Source organism: Cebus imitator, unplaced genomic scaffold (genome assembly GCF_001604975.1).
Source record: "Cebus imitator isolate Cc_AM_T3 unplaced genomic scaffold, Cebus_imitator-1.0 Scaffold265, whole genome shotgun sequence".
Lineage (NCBI taxonomy): Eukaryota > Metazoa > Chordata > Mammalia > Primates > Cebidae > Cebus > Cebus imitator.
In genome coordinates this window covers 276,525-303,094 of record NW_016107580.1, presented here as the reverse complement: position 1 = coordinate 303,094, position 26,570 = coordinate 276,525, and the positions used below count along the sequence as shown (strand labels likewise).

Here is a 26,570-nt window from a genome sequence, read left to right as displayed (position 1 = left end):
AAAAAAAAAAAAAAAAAAAAAAAAAAAAAAGCAGAGGAGAGATTATCCCAGGAAGAGAATGCAGGTTATAATAAAGACTCTGAGACACAAAATGTACTGAGTTATTTGAGAAATTAAAAAGAGGCAGTGTTGCAGGAGCTAACTTTTGGACAAGAGACATTTGCAATCCCTGTGAGGTATCCAAAGGGAGATGTCAAGTAAACAGTTGAATTCACCAAGTGAGTAAGGGAGGAGTTCTAGGCTGGAGATATTCATTTGGTGTCATCAGAATATAGATGGTATTTAAAGTCATGGGGATGGACAAGATTGCTTAGGGGGGTAATATGAGGAAAGACAAGAAGAGGACCCAGGACCAAGCTACGAGGAACTCCACACTTGGCTCAGGTGGAAAAGAAGGCGTCTTCAGAGGTGGCTGAGAAGTAGCAGCCAGAGAGGTAGGAGGAAACCCAGGAGTGGGTGGAGTCTTGGGAACCAGGAGACAAGAGTGCGTCAAGGCGGGAAGAGTTAAAGGTGCCACTCACCTCTGAGAGCCTGAGTCCAAAGCGCACAGACAAGGTGACTATTAGACTTGATAATATAGAGTTCAAGAGGAGCCTCCATGTAATGGTGGGAGCCAAGCACAGGTTGGAATGTGAAGTAAAGAAAGGGAGGTGGGAAAGGTGAAGCCACAGACACAGCACTCTGAGTAGGAAGGACAGTAGAGGGGTGTGTTGGAGGGAGTGCACAGCTGAAGTAGGTCAAGGGATGATGCACATTTGAATGTAGATAGCAATGGTCCAGTAGAGAGGATGAGAGAAAGGGATGCCCAAAGGAACCCAGCCTTTGCAAAAGGAAGTAAAGACAGACCTTGGAAAAATGGAGAATCTCTCCTTGTTTGTAGCAAAGGGACCAGGATGATGAAGTTGTTGGGCTGGAGATCTGGTGAAGGAAAGTGAGAGAGCTCCTATGGGAATGTAGCTTAGGTATTCTCTATGAAGTGGAAGGCAGGGTCATCTGCTGAGAGTGAGAGGTAGAGGGGTCTAGGAAGGTTTGTGGAGAGAAGAGGGGTGTAAAGAGTTCTATGAGAAAGAAGGAAAACATACTAGAACATCATGATAGGATGACTGGGCGGTGCTGGGGGATCACTGGAGGTATGGGATCACAAGTTTAAAGGAAGTATCCAGATGGCTATGCTTTCCCTAGAAATCCTGCAGCCCACATTCGTGCCCTGATTCCCAATGGGAGCAATGTCGTCATGGAGGAGTCCACCAACAAGGCAACACTATGAGCAGAGCTTTCCAGCCAGGACTCTGAAAGATCACAGCTGCCACTCTCCCTGAACTCTCAGACAGGGTTTATGAGTGAGCCTTGTATCTTCTCTTCATTCTTGGCATCAGTTTCCCATCTCTTAGTTTTCCTCAGACCTTTTAAAATTTACATTTAGTCAGGCTGGAAACCACAACCCATTGTGAACAAGAAAGATAACGCTCTAAAAATACCAGCTATTCATAACATTTCTCCTTTTGCAAATTACATTATCCACTCCCTTCCATGTGACCTTGGCCTAATGTGCAGTTTCCTATTTATCTAAATGATTGGAGCAAGAGGAGGAAAACATAGCTACAGCCAAGGGCAGGGAAAGTAATTCTTTCATGAAATATATATATGTATACACACACACACACACACACACACACACACACACACATATATATAAATATAGGAAATGAGATATTGGTATCAGACTTTTGAATTCTTTTATATACAGCTGTCAGCCTTAGAGGTTCCTTAATGTTAAGCATACATGAAGGAGGACAGTGTAGTATAGAGGAAAAGAACTTGCCTCAGGAAAACCTGGATTCAAATCCCAGCTCTAAGACATGCAAATTACTTAATCTTCCTGAACTTCAGATTCCTCAACTGTAAAATGGGGATAGTAATACGTATCTGATGGTGGAGGTGTAAGAATTAATGAAGAAATGTAAATAAACTTTCTGGAATATGGCACTCAACAAATTATATCTGTTATTACTATTGTTATATAGTGTAAATTGATTGGTACATTTTGGGAGCAATCTGAGCTACCTCCAAATATGACTCATAAGAAATCCAGGCAATTATTTATGTCACCAAGGGAGAACTTGTTATACATTACTGAGACACTTCAGAGTCAGAGGAACCCTAAATGTGAACTAATTTAAAGTATGGTAAAATTAACATTATATCTTCATAAAATGGCTTTAGTAAATTTCTCAGGTGCATGTCCATTGCCTGTCATCACACATCACACACGTTAGAGTTTTACAGACAAGTGATGGTAAACAAATCTCTCATTGTCCTTGGGTCATTTTGTCTCTACAGACAAAAACTTTTCCCTAGCACAGCCAGGAAGGCCATTTCATTGACCCTTTTACATGCAGCATTTCTGTCCATTTCAACTCCCCTATAGGGCTTTCATATACGTTCTCTCATTTGATCTTTCCAATGATAAGAAGAGCTAAAAATTAACTTATGTATCAGGCTGTGGTCTAACATCTCACTTAGGGTACACAAATGATCCAAGAAGGTAATGCTGCTCTCTGTTTGATAGATGAGGAAACCAAGGCTCAGAAAGTTTAGGCTGAGGAATGAGAACCGCATTCCAAGTGATTTCATATCTGTCAAACAGAGAATAGTAATGCCTTCTTGGGTCATGTGTGAGCCTTAAGTAAGATGCTAGAACAGAGCCTGATATATAAGTTAACTTTTAGCTCTTCTTATCATTGGAAAGAGCAAGTGAGAGAATGTATATGATCTTGGGACCAGACCAAGATCATACAACCAGCATGTAGTAGAGCTCAAATTTTACCCTGTGCAGTCTGTTACGCGCCCATTCTTCTGACTGCACTATCTGCCACCTAAGTGGGGTATTATCCCATTTCACAGATAAGAAACCCAAACTCAGGCTGATTGACTTGCCCAAATTCATGTTACGGGTGCTGGGACTCTCACCTTGGTCTTCTAACTTCATGTCAAAATAGACTTTCCAGCCTTCCATGAACACCACCTTTCTTTCAATGGAAGTCTTTTCCTTTCATTCTGCTGAGTGAAGCCCTTCCTGTCCTCAGGCTGGAGAGTGGCTTCCATGCTGCCACTCTGTTCAAGGCTGCTTGTCTAGAGTGTAAGTGGCTAGCAGGGCCTTAGTTCAATGTGTGTGTGTGTGTGTGTGTGTGTGTGTGTGTGTGTGCGCGCGCGCGCGCACACACGCGTGGTGGGAGAGGGGTTGCAGGTAGGGTGGGAAATGGGGGAAACACAATATGTAAAATGTTTGCTGTTTTCTCCTGACCTCTAGACTGAGTTTCCTAAATATCTTCTCTAACTACCTGGAAGTTTCTCCCTACGCATCTTTAAGACTAAGCTCAAATGTCTTCTCCTCTGTGAAACCTTCACTGGTGTTCTCCCCTCCTCTACACCCTCTGGTTAAAGTTGATTTCTCCTTTTTTTTTCTTGAGACAAGATCTCTCTCTGTAACCCAGGCTGGATTGCAGTGGCACGATCTTGGCTCACTGCAACCTCTGCTTCCCAGGTTCAAGTGATTCTCCTGCCTCAGTCTCCCAAGTAACTGGGATTATAAGCATGCACCACCACGCCTGGCTAATATTGCTATTTTTAGTAGAGAAAAGGTTTTACCATGTTGTCCAGGCTGGTCTCTAACTCCTGGCCTCAAGTGATCCACCTGCCTCGGCCTCCGAAAGTGCTGGGATTACAGGCGTGAGCCACCGCACCTGGCTCTCTCTCTCCATTTATGCTGCCACTGCATCTCTGTGACAGCATGACTCATAGGGAGGACACTGATATATGTTTTAGATACCTGCAAATGACTGTAATCACAGGAAGAAGGACTATGTTTGGGTCAGAATAGTGCCTGGCACACAGTAGATGCCTTTAAGTGCCTGTTGAGTTGCATCGGTTTCACTATGACTTAACCAGTCCCTACCTAGGAATGTTATAGAAGTCACAAGTCCTTTCTGTAAATGGTTATTTCCTGAGAACCCAGTGTTTGGGATGGGCTAAAGGAATCTGTAACCATGGCTATAAACTGGAGCTGAGCACAGCCTCTACCCACCCTAGGGATTTCTGGCCCAAATGCTCATGGATCTTGGCATCTGTCCCTTGCCTGAAATCCTAATTGCTTTCTTCCTGGGATGATTCGTGAAAATGAGGCTCACTGTTCTCACATATCCACGAGGTCAAAAATGTTTGTCATTGTGCTCAGCTCTCAGTAATATGAGGATCTATTTAGTCAAAATATGGTTTTGGACAGACAGGTATATTAGATTCAACTTTTCCCACATGGTAAACAATATTTGAAAATGACTACTGTCCTTTGTGATGGGCATATCTTCTTGGGATCAGCAAGGCTTCCAAGTCACCCCCACTCCCATGGTTCCCTCTGACAAGCCCAGCCCAGGGAACCTAAGCTTCCTTACTCCCCATCACTCAGTCCTAGATCCCTGGGGTCTATCACAAGTTTATTGGGGGAGGGGAATTCACTCCAAAATATCATCAGCAAAGGGGAGTTGCTTACTGTACAAATTTAGCAACCTATGAAATCTTTAAGGAATTTACCCTGGGCCCTTCAAAAGTATAGAAAAATAGTTATTTTAGAGATAAAATTGCTCTGTGATACATTAATGTAACAAGACCTTTTTGACACTAACCCTGTGCATTATCTACATCCTGGTTTTGCTGATCTTTCTGTGAGTGGTTCCACACACACCCTGTCTCTCACCCCGACTCTGCTTTCTACTCCATGCCCAGCCGGTCACCAGGCTCTTCCAAAAATGGCTCTTAAATCCATCCTCTTCTCTATGGTCACACTGATCTGTTCTTCCAGTTGGGTGGTCTATTAAAAGCTTAAGAGCATCTGCTCTTCTATCTACCAGCTTTGTAGCCTCAGGCAAGTCATGATTTCTCTGAGCTTCAGTTTCCTCATCTATAAAACAGAGATATTAATTGTATACCTAACTCATGGGATTACTGTGAGGATTAACTGAGATTTTTAATACAAAGCAATTAGTAAAGCACTTGGCATAAAGCCAGAGTACAGTAAATAGTTAAAGGTAATTACCATTGTCATCAGTGCAGTAAATAAAGATAATCACCATTGTCATCAGTGCAGTAAATAGTTAAAGATAATCACCATTGTCATCAGTGCAGTAAATAGTTAACAGCGATCACCATTGTCATCGTTATCATTATCATCATTCCTTGAATGCACCATACTTCATCGCAATGACAAAGCTGGGAATGTTGTTAACCTCCTGTTCACATAGATAATTATGTAACCTTTAGAGTTTACTTTAAAAATAAGTTCCTATAGGGAAGCTGTTTTTTGAGACAGGGTCTGGCTCTGTCGCCCAGGCTCCAGGCTGCAATGCAGTGGTGCAATCTCAGCTCACTGAAACTTGCGCCTCCTGGGCTCTAGCCATCCTCCCTCCTCAGCCTCCCAAGTAGCTGGGACTACAGGTGCACACCACCACGCCTGGCTAATTTTTACATTTTTTTTGTAGAGATGGGATTTCACCATGTTGCCTAGGCTGGTCTCAAACTCTTGAGCTCAAGTGATCTGCCTGTCTTGGCCTCCCAAAGTGCTAGGATTACAGGCATGAGCCACTGTCTGGCCAAGGGGAATCATTTTCTAATCTTCCTCTTCCCCCACCTCTCTTCCCAACTTCCCTCAACCTTACACCAAAATTGGGCTAGGTGCTCATTTTCTGCTGCGTCATTCCCTTAGCAACCTATACTTTCCTAAGATGCCACTCAACATGTTGTATTATATAGGCTGCTTCCCATCTGTCCTGCTAGACTGTGAGCTCCTTGAGTATATTCTATGTGCCTGGCTCTTGATGATTAATTGTTGAAGGAATGAAAGAACAAAAGACTACAATTGTGTAGCTATTCTGACTTGCAGAACTGCTCTTGAACTTTGTTTTTTCTTCATCTTTGAGACTAAATTTAAATATCACTCTCCACCCATATGTTTAAGTCTGCAGGTTCCTAGGCCCTTGTTGAGTGAAGAGCAGTTCATTATGAAATGACCTTCAAGAACAAGGCTCATTATTCTTTGAAATCTCATGGAGCAGTGTATTTTCCTGTGAGTTCGCCACAGGCTATTTAATCTGCTTATCCTTTGCTTAGCCAGCGCCTTTCCTGTTCATCACTGTATGCTTAGGAAAGATAAAATCACTTTAATACGAAACTGAATACAACAATCTCCAAAGCAATGTATATTAAACTATAGCACATTCTCTTTCACAATATGGGTAGGGCAGCTAGAATTGACTGTCTTTGTGTATAGGACAGAAGATAGGAATTCATTTTTACTCATATATTGTCTCATTGTTAGTCTGTTGGGAATTGAGTAAATGTTTCCAGTCTTAAATGGAAATTATTTAACATTTTCAGAAATCCAGAAGGGGAAGCTGTTGTTCATCCTGAACACCTCTTCCTCTGAAGATGCCCTTCCCTCTTTGCAACCCTTCTTACATGGGTGTATTCCCAATTGGCGAGTCAGCCCCAGCACGGCTAACAGCAATCTCTCTGGTCATCCCGAAGAGTGAGTTGCAGGTACCTTCTTCCTGGAAACCTCTGGCTTGACTTGCCTTAATCCCCATTCTGTCCCTATCTCTCCAGGTTCTAAACCCCTGAAAGGTGATGCCACTATTGATCATCACCCATTGACACTCCTAATTTGGGGCTGCTGCTTGTTGTCTTGAATTTTATACCTCGGTTTCTCTTACCAAGGATAACTCATGTTTTCATGATCCCCACTGCCTTGGACAGAAGTGCTCAACTGGCCTGGCAAGAGTTCTACAGAGTTCAGGCCCCGCTCTGCCATGATGAGAGTCTGTTGAAGAGACCATCTGCCTTGAGTAGCTCTGCAGGCCTACAGCTGAGAATGGAGCTAGAGTTGAGGGTTCTCTGAAGTAGAGATTCGGGCACCCACAGGGAAGGTTTGCAGGGAGAACTTTAGTGTGCTTCTCAGTCAGAGCATCAGGTGACCATTTCTGAAGAGATTCAGAGGCCCTGGATAAAAGACTATGACTCTAGGGACTTGGTAAGTTTCTGTAAACTCAGTTACTTCCATGTGGTGGTTGTGTCACTTCTTGACAATTTCCCTGTAGTGATCAAGAAAAGACAGAGAGAGACCCGAAGAGACCCTCTATAACACAAAGGACCTGTGAGCTTATGGGGGTGAGGCGGCAAAGAGAAGAAATGCTGGGCAAACCTCAAGACTAACAAGCGACAAATCACTGGGTGATAAGCTGGTGGCTGCACATAATAAGAGATGAAGGAAACAGGCTGAGTCTGGAGGTAGGAGTTTGTCTGTACTGAAAAGGGTCGCTTTTCATTCAACATACACATTCCCTGATAGGTAGCAAAACTTTTCTCACAGCAAAGAAAAACAAAGGACTGAAGCTGTCTTGAGGCAAGGAAGGAGGAAGAATAAGGTAGATCTTCTACCAAGTGAGAAAAGACATAAGGGGAAAATTCTAGAGGCAGCAGGTGTGATCCAGATGTTTCTCAACAAGCAAATGAAATAATTTGAAAAGTAAGCTATAAACTCCTCTGAGTGCATAGAAACAGCCTGCCTTGCTCTGGTTGAGGATGAAAAGATCTGCAGATTACATAGATGCTAGAAAATAACAGACACTGCTGGCTGCTAATCCAACAGGCATTTTCCTTCCCACTTCCTAACAGCAACATGATTCTGTTTAGGAATTTACTCTTCTTCATGGAGTCATTTTGCTTTATGGGAAGCTGACCCTCTCACCAATCCCAGGGAATAGCTGAATCTCATAATGACAATCCCATTCCCAGAGTGATTCTTTTAGAAAGGGACTTCCTTCTAGATTTGCCTATGAGATAATAGGGAAGACTGGTGAAAGGCTTCTGGGTTTATTCCTAAGAAAGGAACATGGCAAGAAACAGTCCCTTTCTTCCTCTAGGTATTGTCCTGTCTGGAGCAGCCATTTGCTACAATCTTGATGATGAAGTTAACATACAATGTGGCCAGAGGTAAGGAAATTGTAGACAGGCTAAGCTACAGCCCTGCTGTGCCGTATCTGGAGCAGCCTAACCTCTGGACTTATTAAGTCCCATTGAGCTGGGGCTTTCTTTTGTCTATAATCCAAAGAATCCCAACTGACAGAGAAGGCTCCAATCTGGGCTCTCTAAGATTGGGTACACTTGGCCTCAGTCAGAGCATCTTCCTGGTTCAAGAATTTTGCAAACAGGTTCTGAAATCTTTGTGGGTCTCAGACTCCCATTCATTTCCCTTAAAACTTAATTTGCTTTCCACTGCATTTTGAGGGTGAGGATTGGAGGAAGGAAAGTAAAACGGGGAAATTTTCCTGAAAGATCCTTGAAGTTAAGAGGAAAATTGACAAACTTACTTTTCCAAAAGTGCAGGCAGTGCTGAAGTGACAGGTAGGTTGCCTCTCCCATTGGGTGGTTCTGACTGAATGGAAAACAGAAGACAGAGAATTGAGGGTAAGCTACAGAAGGCAGAAGCCAGAGCTGCTGGGTCCAATGATGCTGGGAGAGGGGCTGTTGCTTCTGTTCTTTCCTCCATGCCCCCACTTTCCAATCTGCCTCTGAGCCCAGGCCTTGTCCCTCCCCCTTGGGCCTTCCCTGTCCTCCTTTCCTCTAGGGCACATGCAGCTTGCTCCTTTTCCTTCGCCTCTTCTAAGTTTCCTTAAGTGAAGAGGTGAATTTACATTTTGAGGCTCCATTCTGGAGAGGAGCCATCAGTTTTTCTCTGTCCTGCCTACCGGCTGTGACTGAACACCAGTGGGCCTCCTGCAAATGCGGGTCCCAGGCTCCCTGTGATGGACAGTGATGGGACAGGCCCATCTCTGTTCCCCAGGACTTCCATGTTGTGTTGTTGCAATGGATTTGGTTTAAGTAATGGTTCTCAATTTTGGCTGTACATTAGAATCACCTGGGGGAGGTTTTTTAAAAAGGATTGATCCACTCCAGAATCTTGGTGTGGGGCCTGGGGGAGAAATGTTTTAAAAGTACCCTATGTGGTTTTTAATCCATGTCCCTGATTGCCAGCCCCTAGTGTAAAGGAATATATATTTGGAAAACACATTTATGCTTTTAGGCAAAGTATGGGAAATAGATCTGCTAAAACACTCTAACCAGCCCTCTCCAATATCCTTAAACATTTTTTTTTCAGGTTGCTTTATTTTAGTGAGTAATTTGGGAATTTAGGTTGATTTCTTAGATGATTGAAATGCTTGAGGCAGGAAGCAGTGAATACTATCCGTTGGCATTACATGGAACAGAACCTGAACTTCCATGTAAATCAGATTGTTTCCTTAGAGCGTAGTGCTAGTCATAGACAGGGAACAGAGAAACCACTGAAGAAAGAATCAGAAAAGTTTTAGAGAGAATTAGCCAGATGCACAAAGGTCTGGGTTACAGAAAATATTTTGTTAGATACTGTCTTTGTCTAAAAGACATGGAAATGTATTTTTCCTGATTACTAATACATACTTATTCTAGAAATATAAAAAGGCATCAGGAAGAAAATAAAAATGAACTATTTTACCATTGCCTAGAGATAACCATTATTAGCTGTTTCACATATCTTCTTCCAGAAATTTCTATGTCTATACACAGAAACACACTCTTTTATAAAGTACAAAACAGAATTATACTGTTTAAACACTAGGTTTTGTATATCCTATTTTACTTGCTTTTGATTCGTAATACATTATGGACAACAATTCTACAGAAACCCCTTATAGGGATATCCATTTGCTTAACCAATCTCTTAGGGAAATGGGGTTGTTTCCCATTGTTACGAACAATGCTGCCATGAACTGAGGCAGGATAACAATGGATTAAAGAACTCAGGCTCCGGAATCAGAGAATCTAGGGTTCAAAGCTATTCTACCACCCATCACACGTTACAAACATCAGATACTTAAGCCCACTGCAGAGTAGAGAAAAATTATAACCACCTTGGCAGACTGTGGTGTAAGCCCCAAAAGAGTTATTGTTTGCAAAGAATGCTGAGTGCCAACACCATGCTCAAGGGCACTGCGACTTCCCAGAGTAGTAGAGTACATGCAGCCTGGTCTATATTGAGTTTTTGAGCCTATCACTCAGACTCTACATTGGAAATGTCCTCTCCTTGTTGACCCTGTCCCGCCTTTGGCCACCCCCTTAGAAGTATGATGGAACAGCTTATTCTACTATCCTGTGCTGGAAGACAGATGTCATCATACTTACCAAGGCTGGTAAGGAGGGGATGGGTGATGAGCTGGGAGTTTGGCCAGGCAGATTCAGGGCATTAAACTTGGGAACCACGGCAACACTGACCCTCCGGCGAGGCATATTCTGTGGAAAGAGAAGTGACCAGGATCACTGTCTTGGAGGTAGCAATAGCCATAGTTCAGAAGGGCTTGGAAAAAGCCTACTCATTTCTAATGCAATAATGGCATTAACTGGATATTTTGGTTTTGCAGTAGCAATGATGGATTGGTGTGGAGAGAGTGGCTAAAGTTGACCCAAATTTTCTGTTTGTGGTGAGCAAACGCTCAACCTGTTCTATTTTAGCCTATGAGATCTTGGAGATACAGAACAGAAATGACCCCACAGTCTCTGTGTAACACCCTAGAGAGTGTATTAAAGCTGTCTGTAGCAATAGGAAGGCTTATGATCATTTCATATTCATTTAAGGGATGTATATATAGTTAGGGAAACCATGAGCAAGAAAAGTAAGATGTCAGAGGCTAAACTTGAGAGTGTGGGAAGCCGAATAGAAACCATGTTCAGAGGTTCTCTGGCATCCATGGATCCCAGAATGAACGATTGCTTGGGTGACTATGGAAACTTCTGTGGTACTCCTTCCGGAGCTGTGTTGTTCCTTGGACATACATACCTTTCCCAGTGTGAGGGACATGGACCGTGCCGTGCGAGGGACCCCATCTTCTGCAGCAGGGGAGAACGGAGAAGAGAACACAGGTAAGTTTCAGACTAGGCACCAGCAGGAAACAGAAACTAAGCTACGGTATCCACGGGTCAGAACTGGCCCTCAAGGGATAGCCCGAGGGCCTGGGTGTTGGGGACACTGAGTTTGGCACTTCACCCTCTGAGATGGGGCTGCAGAGTGGGTTTTTTGTTTTTGTTTTTTTCACAAAACCTTTATCCTAACTCCACTGCTCACTATAGGAAGCCCCAGTCCTGGACCTCTTATCTGACGCCACTAAGCACACTCAGAATAACACCCTAGATGGTGTATGAAAACTACTCAGCATTACCAAGACTTATTGGGTCATTTCATGCTTGTTCAAGGATGTAGTCAGAGAAACTATGAGCAAGGAAGGTGTGGTGCCAGTAAATAATGAAAACTTGCTGACAGTAGTTTTAATGTTACTTACCAAATGACTCAGAACAAAGGAAGCTACCACCCTAGGATTTTCTTCTCCTTACTATATACTTTAAGTGACAAAACTCATGTAATACATTTAGCTTCATACCGGGATAATACTGCCACCAGGAAACCCCTGAGTATGTGCAGAGAAAGGTGTTTGCTAGCTCAATTCAGTTTGACCAATATTATCTAGTCTGCATATCTCTCTCTTCTTACATATCCATATATTTTTGCTATGTCTCTTGAAAAGCACATAGCTGTATGTTTTTTCATTGTTATTATTATTGAGACAGAGTCTCGCTCTGTCACTCAGGCTGGAGTACCATGGCACAATCCTGGCTAGTGGCACAACCTCTGGCTCCTGGGTTCAAGTGATTCTCGTGCCTCAGCCTCCCAAGTTTTTGGGATTACAGATGTGTGCCACCACGCCTGTATTTTTAGTAGAAACAGAGTTTCGCCATGTTGGCCAGGCTGTTCTCCAACTCCTGGACTTAAAGTGATCTGCCTGCCTTGGCCTCCCAAAGTGCTGGAATTATGGCATGAGCTATCACACCTGGCCTGTTTTTTTTTTTTTTCATAATTTAATCTGAGGCTCTCTACTAACCAATAGGTTTATACTAGTTATATTTCTTGTGATTAATATATTTGTATTTATGTCTACCATGTAATTATATATTTTCTATTTATTTTGTTTTATTCATTGACTTTTTCTATCCCTTCTCTCACCCTACACATTTGTTTGGAAATTACACATTCTATTTTTAATCTTTAGCGTGTCCTCTTAACTTTTGAACATATTGACTTTAAAATTAAACAAGATCTCTATTCTTTTCTTGAATAAACCTTAAAACAATAACTCTCCCTCTTCATTATATTGCTTTCCAGTATTTTTATTTCACCTTGCTTTTGTATTCTCAAATTATTATGTTTGTTGGTTTCTACAGAGTGCTTATTTAGATTTATCCACATTTACAAATGTCTTTGTTCACTATTCCTTGTATCCTACTCCTTTCTTCTGAGCTCAATTTTTTTTTTAACTTTTATTTCGGTTCAGGAGTACATGTGCAGGTATACATAAACTTGTCATGAGGATTTGTTGTACAGATTGTTTCGTCACCCAGGTACTAAGCCTAGTAGACAGTATTTATTTTTTCTGCCCCTCTCCCTCCTCCTACTTTCCACCCTCAAGTGGGCCCTGGTACCTGCTGTTCCTATGTTTGTGGCTATATGTACTCAATGTTTAGCTCCCACTTATTAGTGAGAATATGCAGATTTGGTTTTCTGTTCCCGTGTTAGTTTGCTAAGGATAAGTGCCTCCCGCTCCATCTGTGTCCCTGCAAAAGAGGTGATCTAATTCTTTTTTATGGCTGCATAGTGTTTCATGGTGTGTATGTACCACATTTTCTTTATCCACTCTGTCATTGATGGGGATTTAGGTTGATTCCATGTCTTTGCTATTGTGAACAGTGCTGCAACAAACATTTGTGAGCATGTGTTTGAGTTTGATTTCATTCTTCCTTAGGTACATCCTCTAGTTGTTCTTTCAGCAATGGTCTATGAGAGGTAAACTTTCTCTATTGTCTCCAAATGGTCTTTACCAAGCCCTCAATCTTGCATGGTACTTTAGCCATTTGTGTTCTCTTTGGTTGACAGTTATTTTCTCTTAGTTCTTTTAAGAGATTATTCCATTGCCTTCTTCTATTATTGCCATTGAGAAATGTCATTCTTTGTAAATAATCTGCTCTCTTTGATGACTTTTAAGATCTTCCCTTTGTCTTTACTGTTCCACAGTTTCTCTTTGGGGTATTTTTATTTTTCCTGTTTGGAATTCACTATGTTTTCTGAATCCAATGACTGATGACTTTGCTTAGTTCTGGAAAATCCTCAGCCATTCTTTCTTAAAATATTTTCTTTCCTTGATTTTCTCCTTAAGGATGGCCTAAGAAATGTATTTGGTACTTTCTCATTCTACATCCTATATTCCATATCTCAATGCTTCTTTCATAATTTTAATCAATTTATTTCTCTGAACTGTATGTTGGGTAAATTTCTTAAACCTATCTTCAAATTAGCTAATTTTTCTTCAACTGTGCCCAATTTGATTTAAATGTTACAATCAAGAAAGATAAACTAGGTTATACTAGCTTACTAGCATAGTAATAATAAGCAACTCCAAAGTATTAGTGGCTGATAACAAGGAAGATTTGATTTGCTTATGCCACATTCCCATCTACTTCTGCATCTGCGGCATGCTCGGCTCTGTGTTTCCTCACTCAGGACTCAGCCTAATGGGCCTTCTAGTATTCTGGAGCAATGATGTTTATCATGTTAGGAGGAAGAAACAGGGCAGATTGCATACTAGTTCTTAAAGGCCTAGGCTCAGATGTGACACGTCCTTCTACTCACATTTCATTCCCCAAAGCAAGTCCCATGGCCTTGCCTTGTGACTTCAAGGAGATGGGTAAATGTGTCCAGAAGAAGAAGATCTGGAATAATGAAGAATAGCCTCAAATATAGTAACTACCACACCTAAACTCATGAGTTTTTAATTTCCATGACTTTATTCCTCATTTTGAAAAGCTCTATTTTATTCTTCTTTGATAACTGTATTCTTTTTCTCTATTTTTGATCCATTCTTTTATGTCTCCAATAATTTTTGCTGTTGTTAGAGACAGGGTCTCACTCTGTCACCCAGCATGACGTGCAGTGGCACAATCACAGCTCACTGCAGCCTTGACTTCCTGGGCTCAAGCAATCCTCCCACCTTAGCCTCCTAAGAAGCTATAAGTATAGGTGCCCACCACCACATCCAACTAATTGTTTTTGATTTTTATTTTTTGTAGAGATAGGGTCTCACTTTGTTGGCTCACTTTGTAGGCTGGTCTCAAACTCCTGGCCTCAAGCAATTTTTGTACCTTGGCCTCCCAAAGTGTTAGGATTACAGATGTGAGCCACTGTACCCAGCCACCTCTAACAATTGTAAGCTTATCTTTAAAGGATTATAAATCATTCTACTATAAAGACACATGCACATATGTTTATTGTGGCACTGTTTATAATAGCAAAGACTTGGAACCAACCCAAATGCCAATCAATGACAGAGTGGATAAAGAAAATGTCACACATATACACCATGGAATACTATGCAGCCATAAAAAAGGACAAGTTCATGTCCTTTGCAGGGACATGGATAAAGCTGGAAACCATCATTCTCAGCAAACTGACACAAGAACAGAAAACCAACCACCACATGTTGTCACTCATAAGTGGGTGTTGAAGAATGAGAACACATGGACACAAGGAACATCCATGGGAGGGGAACATCACACACCAGGGCCTGTTGGGGATTGGGGGGCTAAGGGAGGGGTAGCAGGGGGCGGGGGGATAGGGGAGGGATAGAATTAGGAGACATACCTAATGTAGATGACGGGGTGATGGATGCAGCAAACCACAATGGCACATGTATACCTATGTAGCAAGCCTGCATGTTCTGCACATGTACCCCAGAACTTAAAGTATAATTTAAAAATTATCAGATCATTTTATTTTCTGAGGTTGAGATATAATCCTATTGTTTGATATACCTGATGATTTTTGTTCATGATGAATTGTTTCCTTGTGTATTTTATAATTTTAAATTGTGAATTCATCTTCAGTGAGGCTTTATTAGAGGAATCCTGTGTGTCTGGGTACAGAGTTTGTCTCTCAGAGTGCTTTTCTGCTTATTTCTGACATGTCTTAGGGGTACCATCTTGCTGTCCTTTTCAAATCCTCTGCATATTGCATCATTACTGCTGTCTCTTTGTGACCACATACTTTTCCTCTGAGGGAGGAAAAAGCTACAAAAGCCCAGGGTGAAACAAATTTCCTTATTTCTCTGCTGGTTGGTGATTATTATTTTTTCCTTATCCAAATTCCATCCGAAGATATTGTCCTTGGAAGGCCTTAACTTTCTGTGGGAATCTGTGTTACCTCTCTGCCACAGGTGTTCCAGGCCTTCTCTCAGATCACAGGCAAGTGTGAAAGCTCAGCCCCCAGATAACTGAGGCTGACATTCATCCCTAAGGAAGCTGCAGGGTCAGCTTGGTTTCAGTTCTCTTTTCTTTTCTTGTATCTGGGTATTTCAATTTCTTTTCCTGTGGATTCAGCTATTCTTTTAGACAAAGGTTTGCTTTATTTTGTCCAGTAGACATGTGCTTGTGGTCAAAAGATGTTCAAGTTTTCCAGTCAGCCAAAATAGCAAATAAAATATTCTTCATATGTGAAGAGTTCATATAAATTAATAAACTACCAAGCTTACAAGTGGGCAAAGGTCATAATTACAGAATTTTAAAAAGTAGAAATACAAATGTTTCATAAACATTTGGAAAGGTCAAGAAATACAATTAAAACAATAAAATAAGACTTTTTTGCTTATCGAAGACATGCGTGTTTATAAAAAGAAAGAACAAGGATGGTGTCAATCGCACAGACAGTGAATTGAGTATTGTAACCCATTCAGTGAAAACATCAATGGGTTATTTAAAAATAATTTGCTTTAAGAGCCTTATAAATATTTCTTTCCCCTGAGCTAGTATTTATACTTCTAGAAATCTACATTAAGGAAATAATAAAAAATGCAGACAACTGGTAAATTTCATATTCAGAAAGAAACATGTTTTTTTTTTTTTAAAGTGTATGTATCGCCTTCCTTGAAATCAGGGATATTTTATTTACTGTAGTCTTCAAAATCCCAGGCATAGTCAAATATTGCAGAGGTTGTGTGAAGACTTAAGACACAAACACTATTAGGGAACAGTCACAGAGAATCTTATGGAAACAACTGCTGAGTGGTTACAGCCCCTCTGCCTAACCCAAGCTGAGGTACAGCTTGGGAGAACTGGAGTGGGGACACATATTGGAAAAACACGTACAACTATTGTGACCTTTCCTATGGTGAGCATTTTCTCATCCCCACTAGACTGAACGTGGGACTCTGTAGTGTGCTCTCCTTGGAAGTCTGCTTTCTTCTGACATAGCACTGGCTATGCTGCCTTGACTTCCCAAAGGTTGGGAGCTCCTTTGGGTCTGTGACTGTGTGCCCGTTACCTCTATATTCCAGTATCGTATAGGGTGAACCAAAGGTGATCAATCAATGTCTGTAGAATGAATCAATGGGGCTCAAGGGTAACTGTTCATCCCATAAATCTTAGGTAAGGTGGTTTGCAGGAAACCTTGTGTGGCAATAAATGCAGGAGTCCATGCATTAGGATGCCTTTGGAAGCAACTTCCCCAGCTTCCACCACTGATGGAAAATGGTTTGTTAGAGGTCCAGGTGCATGTGGGTCAGGAGCCTTGCTGACAGATCCAAGGCAGACAGTCTGGAACATGCGTGTGTGTTGCCTTTGGACTCTGGGACGTGTCACTGATATTCTCCAGGAAACTAGTGAAACCTCCTGTTTATAAAGGTTTCTCCATCTGTTATACTTTCTGTACTTTCCCTCCTCCAGCTCTTGGTAACACGGATGTTTGCATTCCACAGGGATTCCTGTTGCTAAAGGGTCTGTTTTCTCCTGCTAGCCACCTTCATCAGCCAGAGTCCAAACCCTGACAGTGCCCATGAAGAGATCTGGTCCAAGGCACCAACCTCTTCCTCCTGGACTGAGAAACAGCCTCCCAACTCGTCTCTCTTGACCTTGCCTTTTGCACAACTCCAATATATTGTCCACTGAAGTCAGAATAATCTAAAAACAAAGCCTGATTACGTCACGTGGTGTAAACTTACCAATGACTCCCTGTTGCCTAGGGGCTTAAATTGCTATCGTGGCCTGGCATATGGCCCCAGTCTTCCAAGTCTCAGTTTCAACCTGTCACTACCACACCCAACACTGCCACTATGGCAAACTGTTTGTTTCAACTTCTTTTCACCCTCAACCTCCACACCTTTGTCCATGATACTTTCTCCACTCGGGATGTATCTTCCTCTGTTGGCTGGAGAACTCCTATTTTTACTTTAAAACACCGACCAGATAGCCTCCCTGTTTGAAGCCCTCCTTGTCTCCCTTCAAGGCAGAATCAGGCGGCCCCTCCTCTGTGCTCCTACAGCAATTCGTATAGAACTTCTAAACAAGAGCATTTCTTTGAAACATTTGTCTTATCCACGAGTCTGCTGTTTTTCTCAGTAACATCTTCACCAGACTCTCACTCCACCCTAACTGCCCAGGTTTCACCGCTTACCTGGACTGTTACAAGAACATCTTCATGGGGTTTCCTGTCCCTGGTTTGTCCCAACAATGTAATTGCCACACCACAGTTAAAGGAAGTCTTCTTAAACTACATATATGATCAAGTCATTTTCTTGATTAAAATCATTGGTTGGATCCCTAATGTTTTCCACAATAAGGCCCAAATTCCTTCACATGTGCTGCCTAAAACGGGGTCCCAAAGCACAGACTTATAGGGTCTAGGGTCACTCCCAGACCCTGTAAGTCCAAGAGCTCTTGAGGCCTGTGGGCTTTGTATTGTGGTCAGCCACTGTCATTTATTGCTCTGGGAGTTAGGAAGTCACTTTGGGAATGCTCATGTTTCCTGGTTCCAGACTACCCTGCCAGGCCCACTGAAGCAGCTGCTGGGAGGCCCCTATGGGCAGTACTGGCCAGGGGCAAGGAGTCTTGCCCAACTGAAAATAAGTCCTGGGCTGCTCTGACAGCTCTAATCCTAGGCAAGAGCTCTCACCTTGTAGTGTGGGAAGAGATGGCCAGGGGCAGACCTGTGTTACTTACAGTTAAATGATTACAAGCTTGCTTTGCTTTTAGTACACTGAGATTTGTGCCATGGATCATATCCGAACTATGGTGCAGTAAAATAAAAGCAGAAATCAAGCGGTAACAGGAGGCCTATGGCAAAGACCATCTGAGAGCGCCCTGTCACTGCAGAACACTACGGTGTGGTTACAGAGCAGAAAAAACTGCTTCGGTCCCACAACTCTTCACAACATACAGTTTGTGTGAGGATCTTGTCAAGGGAGCTTATGCAAAAGATTCTGGGAAGTAATGCAATCTCTGCTCACAAGACTTTGAAGGGTCTTTGCAGATGGGAGCTGGTAAGGTCAGAAGAGAACACCGGAAGGCCACAGGCTCTGCTTATGTTCTCACAATACGGAGCAATTCCGATGGCTCTGTGACCACAATTCTTGGGAGATAAAAGCCCCTTGATGCACTGTGTGTGGTCAGACCCTATGGCGCCTTATCCTTACCTGCTGCACCTCTCTTGCCAGAACACCTGGATAGACAATGGGTGCTAAAATCTCAGTGCCCTTAGTTAGCATTTCTTAGGAGAACTATGTTTTGCCATTGAATGCTGCAGACACATGCTCTTCCTCTGGCTAGCCTCCTCCTCAACCCCCCTCTCCACAGCCTGCAAAATTAACAAGATAATTTACCTAGTAAATGGGAGAGTGGTTGGACTCCTGGACCCATGCTGTAAAATTCTATTCTTGTGTCTTTGTCTTTATTTCTTTTCTCATTCCCTCATCACTGCTGGGACACGGGCACCCATGCCCAGGGTTGGGCTGGTTCCCAACATCATAGGGCCAAGATGGGGCAGGGGCCTAAGTCCTTACCAGAGGGGCCACAGCTGCGGCTTGAGTTCTGATTTGCAAGCTTTTTAAACTCCATGAGCTCCGCATGGTCCTTCTCATACGTCCTCTTTAGATTCTCCACATACTGCATCATCACTTCTGTTGCTTTCGACATGCGCTTTTCCTGCAGGCAAGAAGTGTGTGAGTACATGAGGCTATTGGAAGAAAGCCTCCATCGGCACTTATTTGCTCTGAGCTAGGGTCTGGGCTAGGAGAATCGAATGGACACAGGGACAAGACTCTGCCCTCCGAAGAGTTTGCTGTCTGCCATGTGAGCTGAGAGGTAGACTCAGCACTGCGCTCAGGGAGAATAGAAAAGCACAGCCACCACACTGCAGGAGATGAGAGGTAAAGGAGAGTTGTTTCTGCTTGCAGAGAACGGGTCAGGGGAGGCTTCATGGAGATGGAATTAAGTGGATATGGGGATGTGAGCAGCATCTGGGCACATAGACCAGGGCAGGAGGGACAGAGCATTCAGGCCAGGGAACTCCAAGAGGAGTCTAGAGGCAGGGCAGCAAAGGGCTTATATGTAGATGAGGATTTATCCTCTGGACAGGAGTCCTCTGGAGAGCAAAGAAAGGCACTATGACAAATTACGCTGGGACAATCGACATAAACCAGGGCTGTCCAGAAAGCCCAGACACTGCAGGCCCTCCTACCTATGTAGGAATCAGCAAGCAGTTGGGTCTATTCGTAAGTCTGGGTTGTGAAGGACCTTGAATGCTAGACAAAGGAATTTGCATTTATCCTGAAGGAAAAGGGGAGCCATTGAATATCTCCCTTAAAGTAAGAGAGTAACATCATCAGGTCACAGGTATGGGACTCAAGGGAGTGAAACTGGTGGCAGTCTGGTGGAGTGAGAGCGGCAGGGAAAGACAGGATAAAGCCTGACCTGACCCCGGGGAGCCAGAGAGGAAGGCAAAGACAGAGGCATGGGAGCCAGGACGAGGGAGCCATTAGGAGAACGGAGCAGACAGCATGAGTGGCAGGTGGGCTGAGGTATGCGTGTGGGAAGCCTGCAGACAACGAGAACAATTTCTCTCTGCTCACACCCCGCTTAGATCCCTCAGAGGATCTAGCTGAGACCCTGCCTGGCCACAGAGGGACATACCTAGTGGCTTCAGGGAACAGGTCGCACAGCCATGCGGGGCTGAGACCAGCCACTTCTCTAGAGTCCTCCTGTGTTACTACTCCCAGCTGGAGTGACTTACTGGGCACCACTGCTGAGTCAGGTGTCCTTGTCCTGAGGGACACAGGGTGGGACGGCCCAGTGGCTGGTCCTCCTTTTATTTACCAGGAACTGCTCAGGCTTCACTACCCCAGGAACCTCCTCTCGTGTAACCAGAGCAGCAGGACACAGATTCATGTCATAGCAACAGTAATAACAATATCCAAATGGTTTACAAGCACGGCAGCAACCCTCCGTGGCAGATACTGTGACCATCCTCATTTTACACTTGAAAAGACTGAAGCAGAGAGACCTCGGTAAGTAGCCCAAGGTCACACCGCAAATGAAGGGTGGAGCCAGGACTGGAAGTGGGGCAGTGCGCTCCTGCTACCACGTGCGGGGCCAGGGCAGTGCTCTGTGTGCTTCGGGACTTCAAAGTGGCCAAGAGAGAAACAGACCTGGGCCTGTGCCCCGCTCTGCCACTCACGAGCACTTTTACCTTCGGAGACTCTGCATCTTCCTCTGGGAAACAGGATATGTATAGGGCTGCTGGGTGGATTTAATGAGACAAAGCAGTTTTTCCTAAAGCAAGTTTTGTCGAATACTAGCTCCATGGGAGTTGAATAGGTATTTTTTGAGAAAAATGAAATAGAGGGGTGTGGGGGGAATTCTTCAGTGAAATACATTGGGGAACTATGTAGGTAAAGTGAACAGCCTTTTCCACCACAGGACTTCTTAAAGCCTTGATTAGGCCAATGTGTTAGAAATTTCCAAGAAAGAAAGAGAGTATGCAGTAATCCTCCAGCTTGTGCATCCATGGAGAACTTTTTCCACAAAGCATCTTGAGGGTTCAGTGGTCTGCTAAAAATACTCTGAATAATACCGAAATGATGTACATAGGATGTCTGGCCCAGAGGAAGCCATCTCCAAGTGGTATCTGTAGTTGCCACTGCTCCGGTGATTTCTCTACTTAACGTAGGTAGAGCAGAGTCAGCAAGGCTGGGGGCTGGAGAGGCTCACCTGGCGGATGGCGCCCACCACCTCAGCTCGGCTGGAGAGGCGGGCAGCCAGGCGGTGCAGGACAGCAATGTCCTCCAGTAACTTCTGGTAGGTCTCCCGGTGCTCACAGTGGTGCCAGAGTGAAGCTGAGGACTGAAGAGGAGTAGGAGCATCACCTGGGATCTTCAAATAACGTTATGGACTAAATCAGCAGTCCCCAGCCTTTTCGGCATCAGGGACCGGTTTCATGGAAGACAATTTTTCCACAGACCTGGTGGGGACTGTACCTCAGATCATTAGATTCTCATAAGGAGGGCACCACCTAGATCCCTTGCAGGCACAGTCCTCAATAGGGTTTGTGATCCTATGGGAATGGAACGGTGCTGCTGATCCGACAGGAGGCAGAGCTCAGGAGGTTATGCTCTCAGGCAGCTCACCCGCCGTGCAGCCCAGTTCCTAACAGGCCATGGTTCAGTACTGGTTTGCGGCCCGGCCCAGGGCTTGGGGACCACCGGACTAAATGTTTTTGTCCCCCCCCCCACAGTCATCTGCTGACTTTTGGGGGAATACATCCTAACTCTTTAGTGTGATAGTGAAGTGGGGCCTGGGTGAGGTGATTAGGTCATGAGGGTAGAGCCCCTGTGAATAGAATTATTGCTCTTATAAAAGGGGCCCCAGAGAGTTCTGTTCTCTTTCCGCCATGTCAGGGTATAATGAAAAGGCGGTAGTCTGCGAGCCAGAGAGGGTCCTCACCAGAACCCGACCGTGCTGGTGCCCTGATCTTGGACTTCCAGCCTCCAGAACTGTGAGAAATAAATGTTTGCTGTTCAAGCCACCCAGTCTATGGCCCTCTGTTACAGCAACTCCAACTGACTATGACACATACCAAGCCTAGACTCAGCTCTCACGAAACCAGCTCTGGGCCCCATCCAGGCTAAGAGAAGTGGCCTCTGCACGGCCGTGGCCACAGCTTCTTCTGGTGCTTGTGAACATGCTATCCCTGGCTGGCCTGAAAGAAGGAGTCACACCCAGGCCACGCTGCCCCCTTCTGAGAAGCTCCCAAGGGTTTGGAGACCTTGCCCACAGCCCTGAGGGAACCAGGCCTTTGGGATCTCTGCCTCAGTTCCCCCAGCTCTCTGAGGAACACTCTGTCAGAGTCTTGCCTCAATTTTTCACTTCAGGAGACTGTACTTAGTACCTGAGAGAAACATGACACCCTGTATAGCCCTTGGAGACAGTCCCTGCTCCAAGGGCTCCTCACATCCCAGCTCCACAATTACCGCAATGGAAGCCTTGAAGTTTTCCAGTTCCTTCTCGGTGTTCTCTTCTGTCAGGTTGCGTTCCCTTTCAGCCTGGCTAATTCTAGATTCCAGGGTGTAGCTGTCATTTCTAAAGGCCAAGGATAGTTGTACAAACACGTTCTGTTGGGAACAAGAGTGTGAGACAAGGTGCCAGGAGGAGTTACTGCAGAGGGCAAAGCTGCAGTGTGTTTCTCGTATGAGCATTTTACAATAGCCCCTGGAACCACCTGCCAAAGCAGCCACGTGCAAGTGAAAAGCCCACTTCACCGGAAGCCACAAAAAAGATGGTGAAGCAGTAACCCAAGGTCCATGCTAGGCCCTTCCCAGAACCAGGGGGGCAAATGTATTTTACGAAGAAAATGAGAAGAGAATAACACTTTGCATTTCACTGAATTTTAAGAAAATAACATCCTGTATCTGGGTTTAGTTAAACTCAGACCAGTGCAGCTAATTGTGTAAGCATTTGGATTTATGCTTGGATTTATTGCATGAGGGGCTTTGGAGATTTTGCATGAAAATACTGTATTGAAAGAAACTCCATGTGAGATGTAAGCACTGTTGACTTAAAGCAAACTTCAAGCAGCATCTAGTCTGAGTATTCCAAATCCTATATCAATAAAAGCTTTAAGTAGCTGCCAGGAGATTAAATAAGGTCAGATATGATTCTGTTAGGATAAGCTTTCCGGAATAAATAAATGTTTCATGCCAAAATTTCAGCCTGCACAAACAGAATTTTAAAAGGTAGTATTGATCATACATGGGATTCCTGGGATAGCAGGAAACTACTAGGGAGAAGGAATAGACAGAGGGACTTCACACAGGAAGGAAGCAGTGGTCTTCAATTTTACAGCCATCATCTGCCCTGAGTGGTAGCAGATTTATACCCTGCGGGGTTAGTAACCACAGGGGCTTCTGAAGTTCATGTAACATGGCCTATGGAAGGCAATCATGTCCAGATAGAGAACTGAAGGCACAGAACTGACCCGATGATGATGATGGCAGTATTGAAAACTCCCTATTGAGCATCTACTATATGCCAGCACAGCTATTCATTCTACAAATTCATGTAATCCCCACAATAACCCTCTGGAGTGGGGAGTGTTACACCTGTTTATGGGTAAAGAGGCCAAGACCAGAAAGGTCATTAACTTGTTCAAGGTGACACAGGGATAATGGAGTCAGGATTTAACCTTGGACTATCTGATTTGAAAGCCTGTTTTATTTCCACCGTGCTGAGAGCTGTGTCCATAAATATATATCTCTGCAATCAGGATTTTTGGACATTAAACAAACTACCCATGGTCCATCTTCACAAATGTCAGTGGGTGGGCTTTGAGCTCAGAGCCCAGTGCTAGAAATTTTCTGCCTTACCCAGCCTTGGTCAAGTCTATGAATAATGCTCAATGATTAATTTTCTATACCTTGATTAATCCCTTAACAGCAGTGAGACATAAAGAGCTCTGAATTCAATGAGAACACTTGAATCTAGGTCTCGATTTTGCTAAGTATAGTATCTAGAAACTTGGTGTGTTTATTTACTCAATTTTCTCCTTTGTGCTAATTCCTGCTCCACCTGCTTTTCAGAGCTGCTGGGAAGGTCAACTGAAAGGATGGCTGTGCGTGCGTTATGGACTGTAAGTGCCTGGGCTGCGGGAAAATTGTTGATACTATCTGTGGTAGATACTTCATACTGTCTGTCTTCCTCTGCTTATCTGGTCCACATTAGCAGTTCTCACTGTTTCACCCATAAGGTCTCTTTGTCCACCACAGAATGAAATGCAGAGTCCTCTCAGTTCACTCACAACCCTGCTGGGACAAGGAGGCCCCTGAGGAAACGGGGAAGGCCAGACTGCTGACAGCACAGCCCTCTGCCTCCGCTGAGCTGGCATTCTTATAGCTGAAACCCTGAGGCCAGCCCCCTTTCCCACTAAACCAAAGCTTAGAACTTGTAATCTGACCATTTTTCAGTAATTTTGAAATAAATTTGATACAATTCTGCAGGCTCCCAGCTGACTTTGTATACCTAAGTTATACATTTAAAGAATATAAACAATGCCTACAGGAATGTAAAATTTCCAACTACCTTCTCCCCTCTGCCCAAATTTGTCAAAATCTTCCACGAACGGAGTGGGAATGGAGGCCGCAGTGGTTCAAGAGGGCCGGTCATGAATGTTCATATTACCACACAGTCACTTTCTCGTTTTTGTCTAAAAATGTCAGGGCCAGAGTCTGGAGGAAGGATTGTTTTGAATAAGTCCAGTCAAGCACAGGCACTAAATTTGAAAACGCACTTGAGTCACTTACCTCAACTTCCTTTTCAGTGAGTGGAGGGGCGCTGTGAAAGGAAAACACACAATTAAACTTTAAGCAGCGTAGTCAATAAACCCAAAGGTGACTCTGAATGACCAGCAGACCGTGTGTTTCCAGGGGTGGAGTAAGCTGCGTTGCTGAGACTGAAAAGATGCAATGTCCCCTTGCCTGAGCTCTGTCACCTGGGAGATCCTGACTCTCATAGTGCCACGATTATCAATGTGACTTTGGACAAGTTACTTAATCTCTCTAAGCCTCCGCTTGCTCATCTGTAAAATGGGAATCATATCACCTAAGTTGCAGAAGTATTATAAGCACTATATGTACTCATGTATGTATGTATATGTGTTTGTATGCATAAATATATGGCTCTCAGGAAATGTGACCTGTTCATGTTAACGACGAACTCACAGCCTTGCTATGAGAAATAAGAAAATGCATGTGATAAGGACTTCATAACTCATACACATCTATGTCCATTATAGTTGTTCTGGGGATATCCACCCAGATCTGCAAAGCCTCACCCTCCTCCGTCTCTGAGGGCCGTGACAAAGGTGCATGTGGGCAGAGAATAAATGGTAGGAGAGAGTGGCCAGGATTCTTCTCCACAGCAAGAACTTCTGATGGCTAGAGTCAGAGTGGCGAGAAAGCCCCAGATGACACAGAGGCGTCCTTTTAAGCGGTTCCCTGTCTGTGTGGTTCCCACAGCCGGGGCTCTCCAGCCATAGGCAGTCCCTGCATCTGCAGTCCACTCAGTGTTGCTGCTGCTACTTCTCTTGCTGGTAAGTAAAGCTGGCCCTATCTGAAGCCCAATGTAAATAATGCACAGGCCCTTTCCTGTGCTGGGGCAGGGAGGCCTGGGAGGGGTCCTACCAGTGTCACAGAACTTGGCAACAGAGCGTGCCATCGATAAGCTTCTCAGGAAACACAGCTTCCTCTCTTGAACAGGTGCGAAGGAACCCCAAGAGCAAAGGTAGGGGTCAGCCATCTCTGCAAGAGGCTGGTTCTCACCCCTAGGGAGAAATATGAGTGCCTTCCTGTCAGGATGATGTGACAAGACCCCATGGCCATGAAGTCAGCAGAGTCCAGAACATGGGACAAACAACTGCAGGGATGTTTGACGCTTACAGTTCTTGTCACAACTCCACCCATCAGGCCCTCGCCTTAACTGTCATCTACAGCATACATGTATGATTTAAATGATTTAGCAAAACTTGCCAAGTTTATTTCTGACTCCTGGGTTGTCGGGATATTATGTGAAATGTACATATTTTCATAAATTATAAAGCAAACATTTTTCGATTTCAATGACTCACATTCTGCTTTTTTGCTATAGAACACACCCACCTTATTTTTATTTATTTATTTTTGGGGACAGGTCTTACTCTGCTGCCCAGGCTTGAGTGCCGTGGCAGGATCACTGCAGAGATGGCTTACTGCAGCCTTGAACTCCTGGGTTTGAGCAATCCTCCTGCCTCAGCCACCAGAGTAGCTGGGACTATGGGCATGCCACTATACTTGGCTAATTTATTTTTACTTTTTGTGGAAATGGAGTTTCACTCTGTTGCCCAGGCTGGTCTTGAGCTCCTGGCCTCAAGTGATCCTCTTGTCTTGGCCTACAAAGTGCTGGGATTATAGGTGTGTGAGCCACCCCACCCAGTTAGAACATACCCACCTTATAAAAAAAGCGGGGTGTGAGGGGGACTCTGAGGACTCAGAGAAGTGTGATTTAGGCAAAGAAGCCACATGGCATTTTTGCGGGGA

General features: G+C 44.0%; 1 protein-coding gene across 8 annotated transcripts in view; it reads right to left on the bottom strand.

Moving 5' to 3' along the window:
* IRAG1 (inositol 1,4,5-triphosphate receptor associated 1) overlaps positions 1–26,570 on the bottom strand; it is a 122,414-nt gene that overhangs the window by 10,185 nt on the left and 85,659 nt on the right. For all 8 annotated transcript variants that reach the window (XM_017500278.2, XM_017500284.2, XM_037728414.1 and 5 more), the window contains 7 exons: positions 24,801–24,831; positions 22,476–22,616; positions 21,217–21,348; positions 19,011–19,152; positions 10,919–10,968; positions 10,267–10,374; positions 8,418–8,482 (listed from right to left, as the gene is read on the bottom strand). In XM_017500278.2, the coding sequence (XP_017355767.2) occupies positions 8,418–8,482; positions 10,267–10,374; positions 10,919–10,968; positions 19,011–19,152; positions 21,217–21,348; positions 22,476–22,616; positions 24,801–24,831 (669 nt within the window). The remainder of the gene's footprint in view (positions 1–8,417; positions 8,483–10,266; positions 10,375–10,918; positions 10,969–19,010; positions 19,153–21,216; positions 21,349–22,475; positions 22,617–24,800; positions 24,832–26,570) is intronic.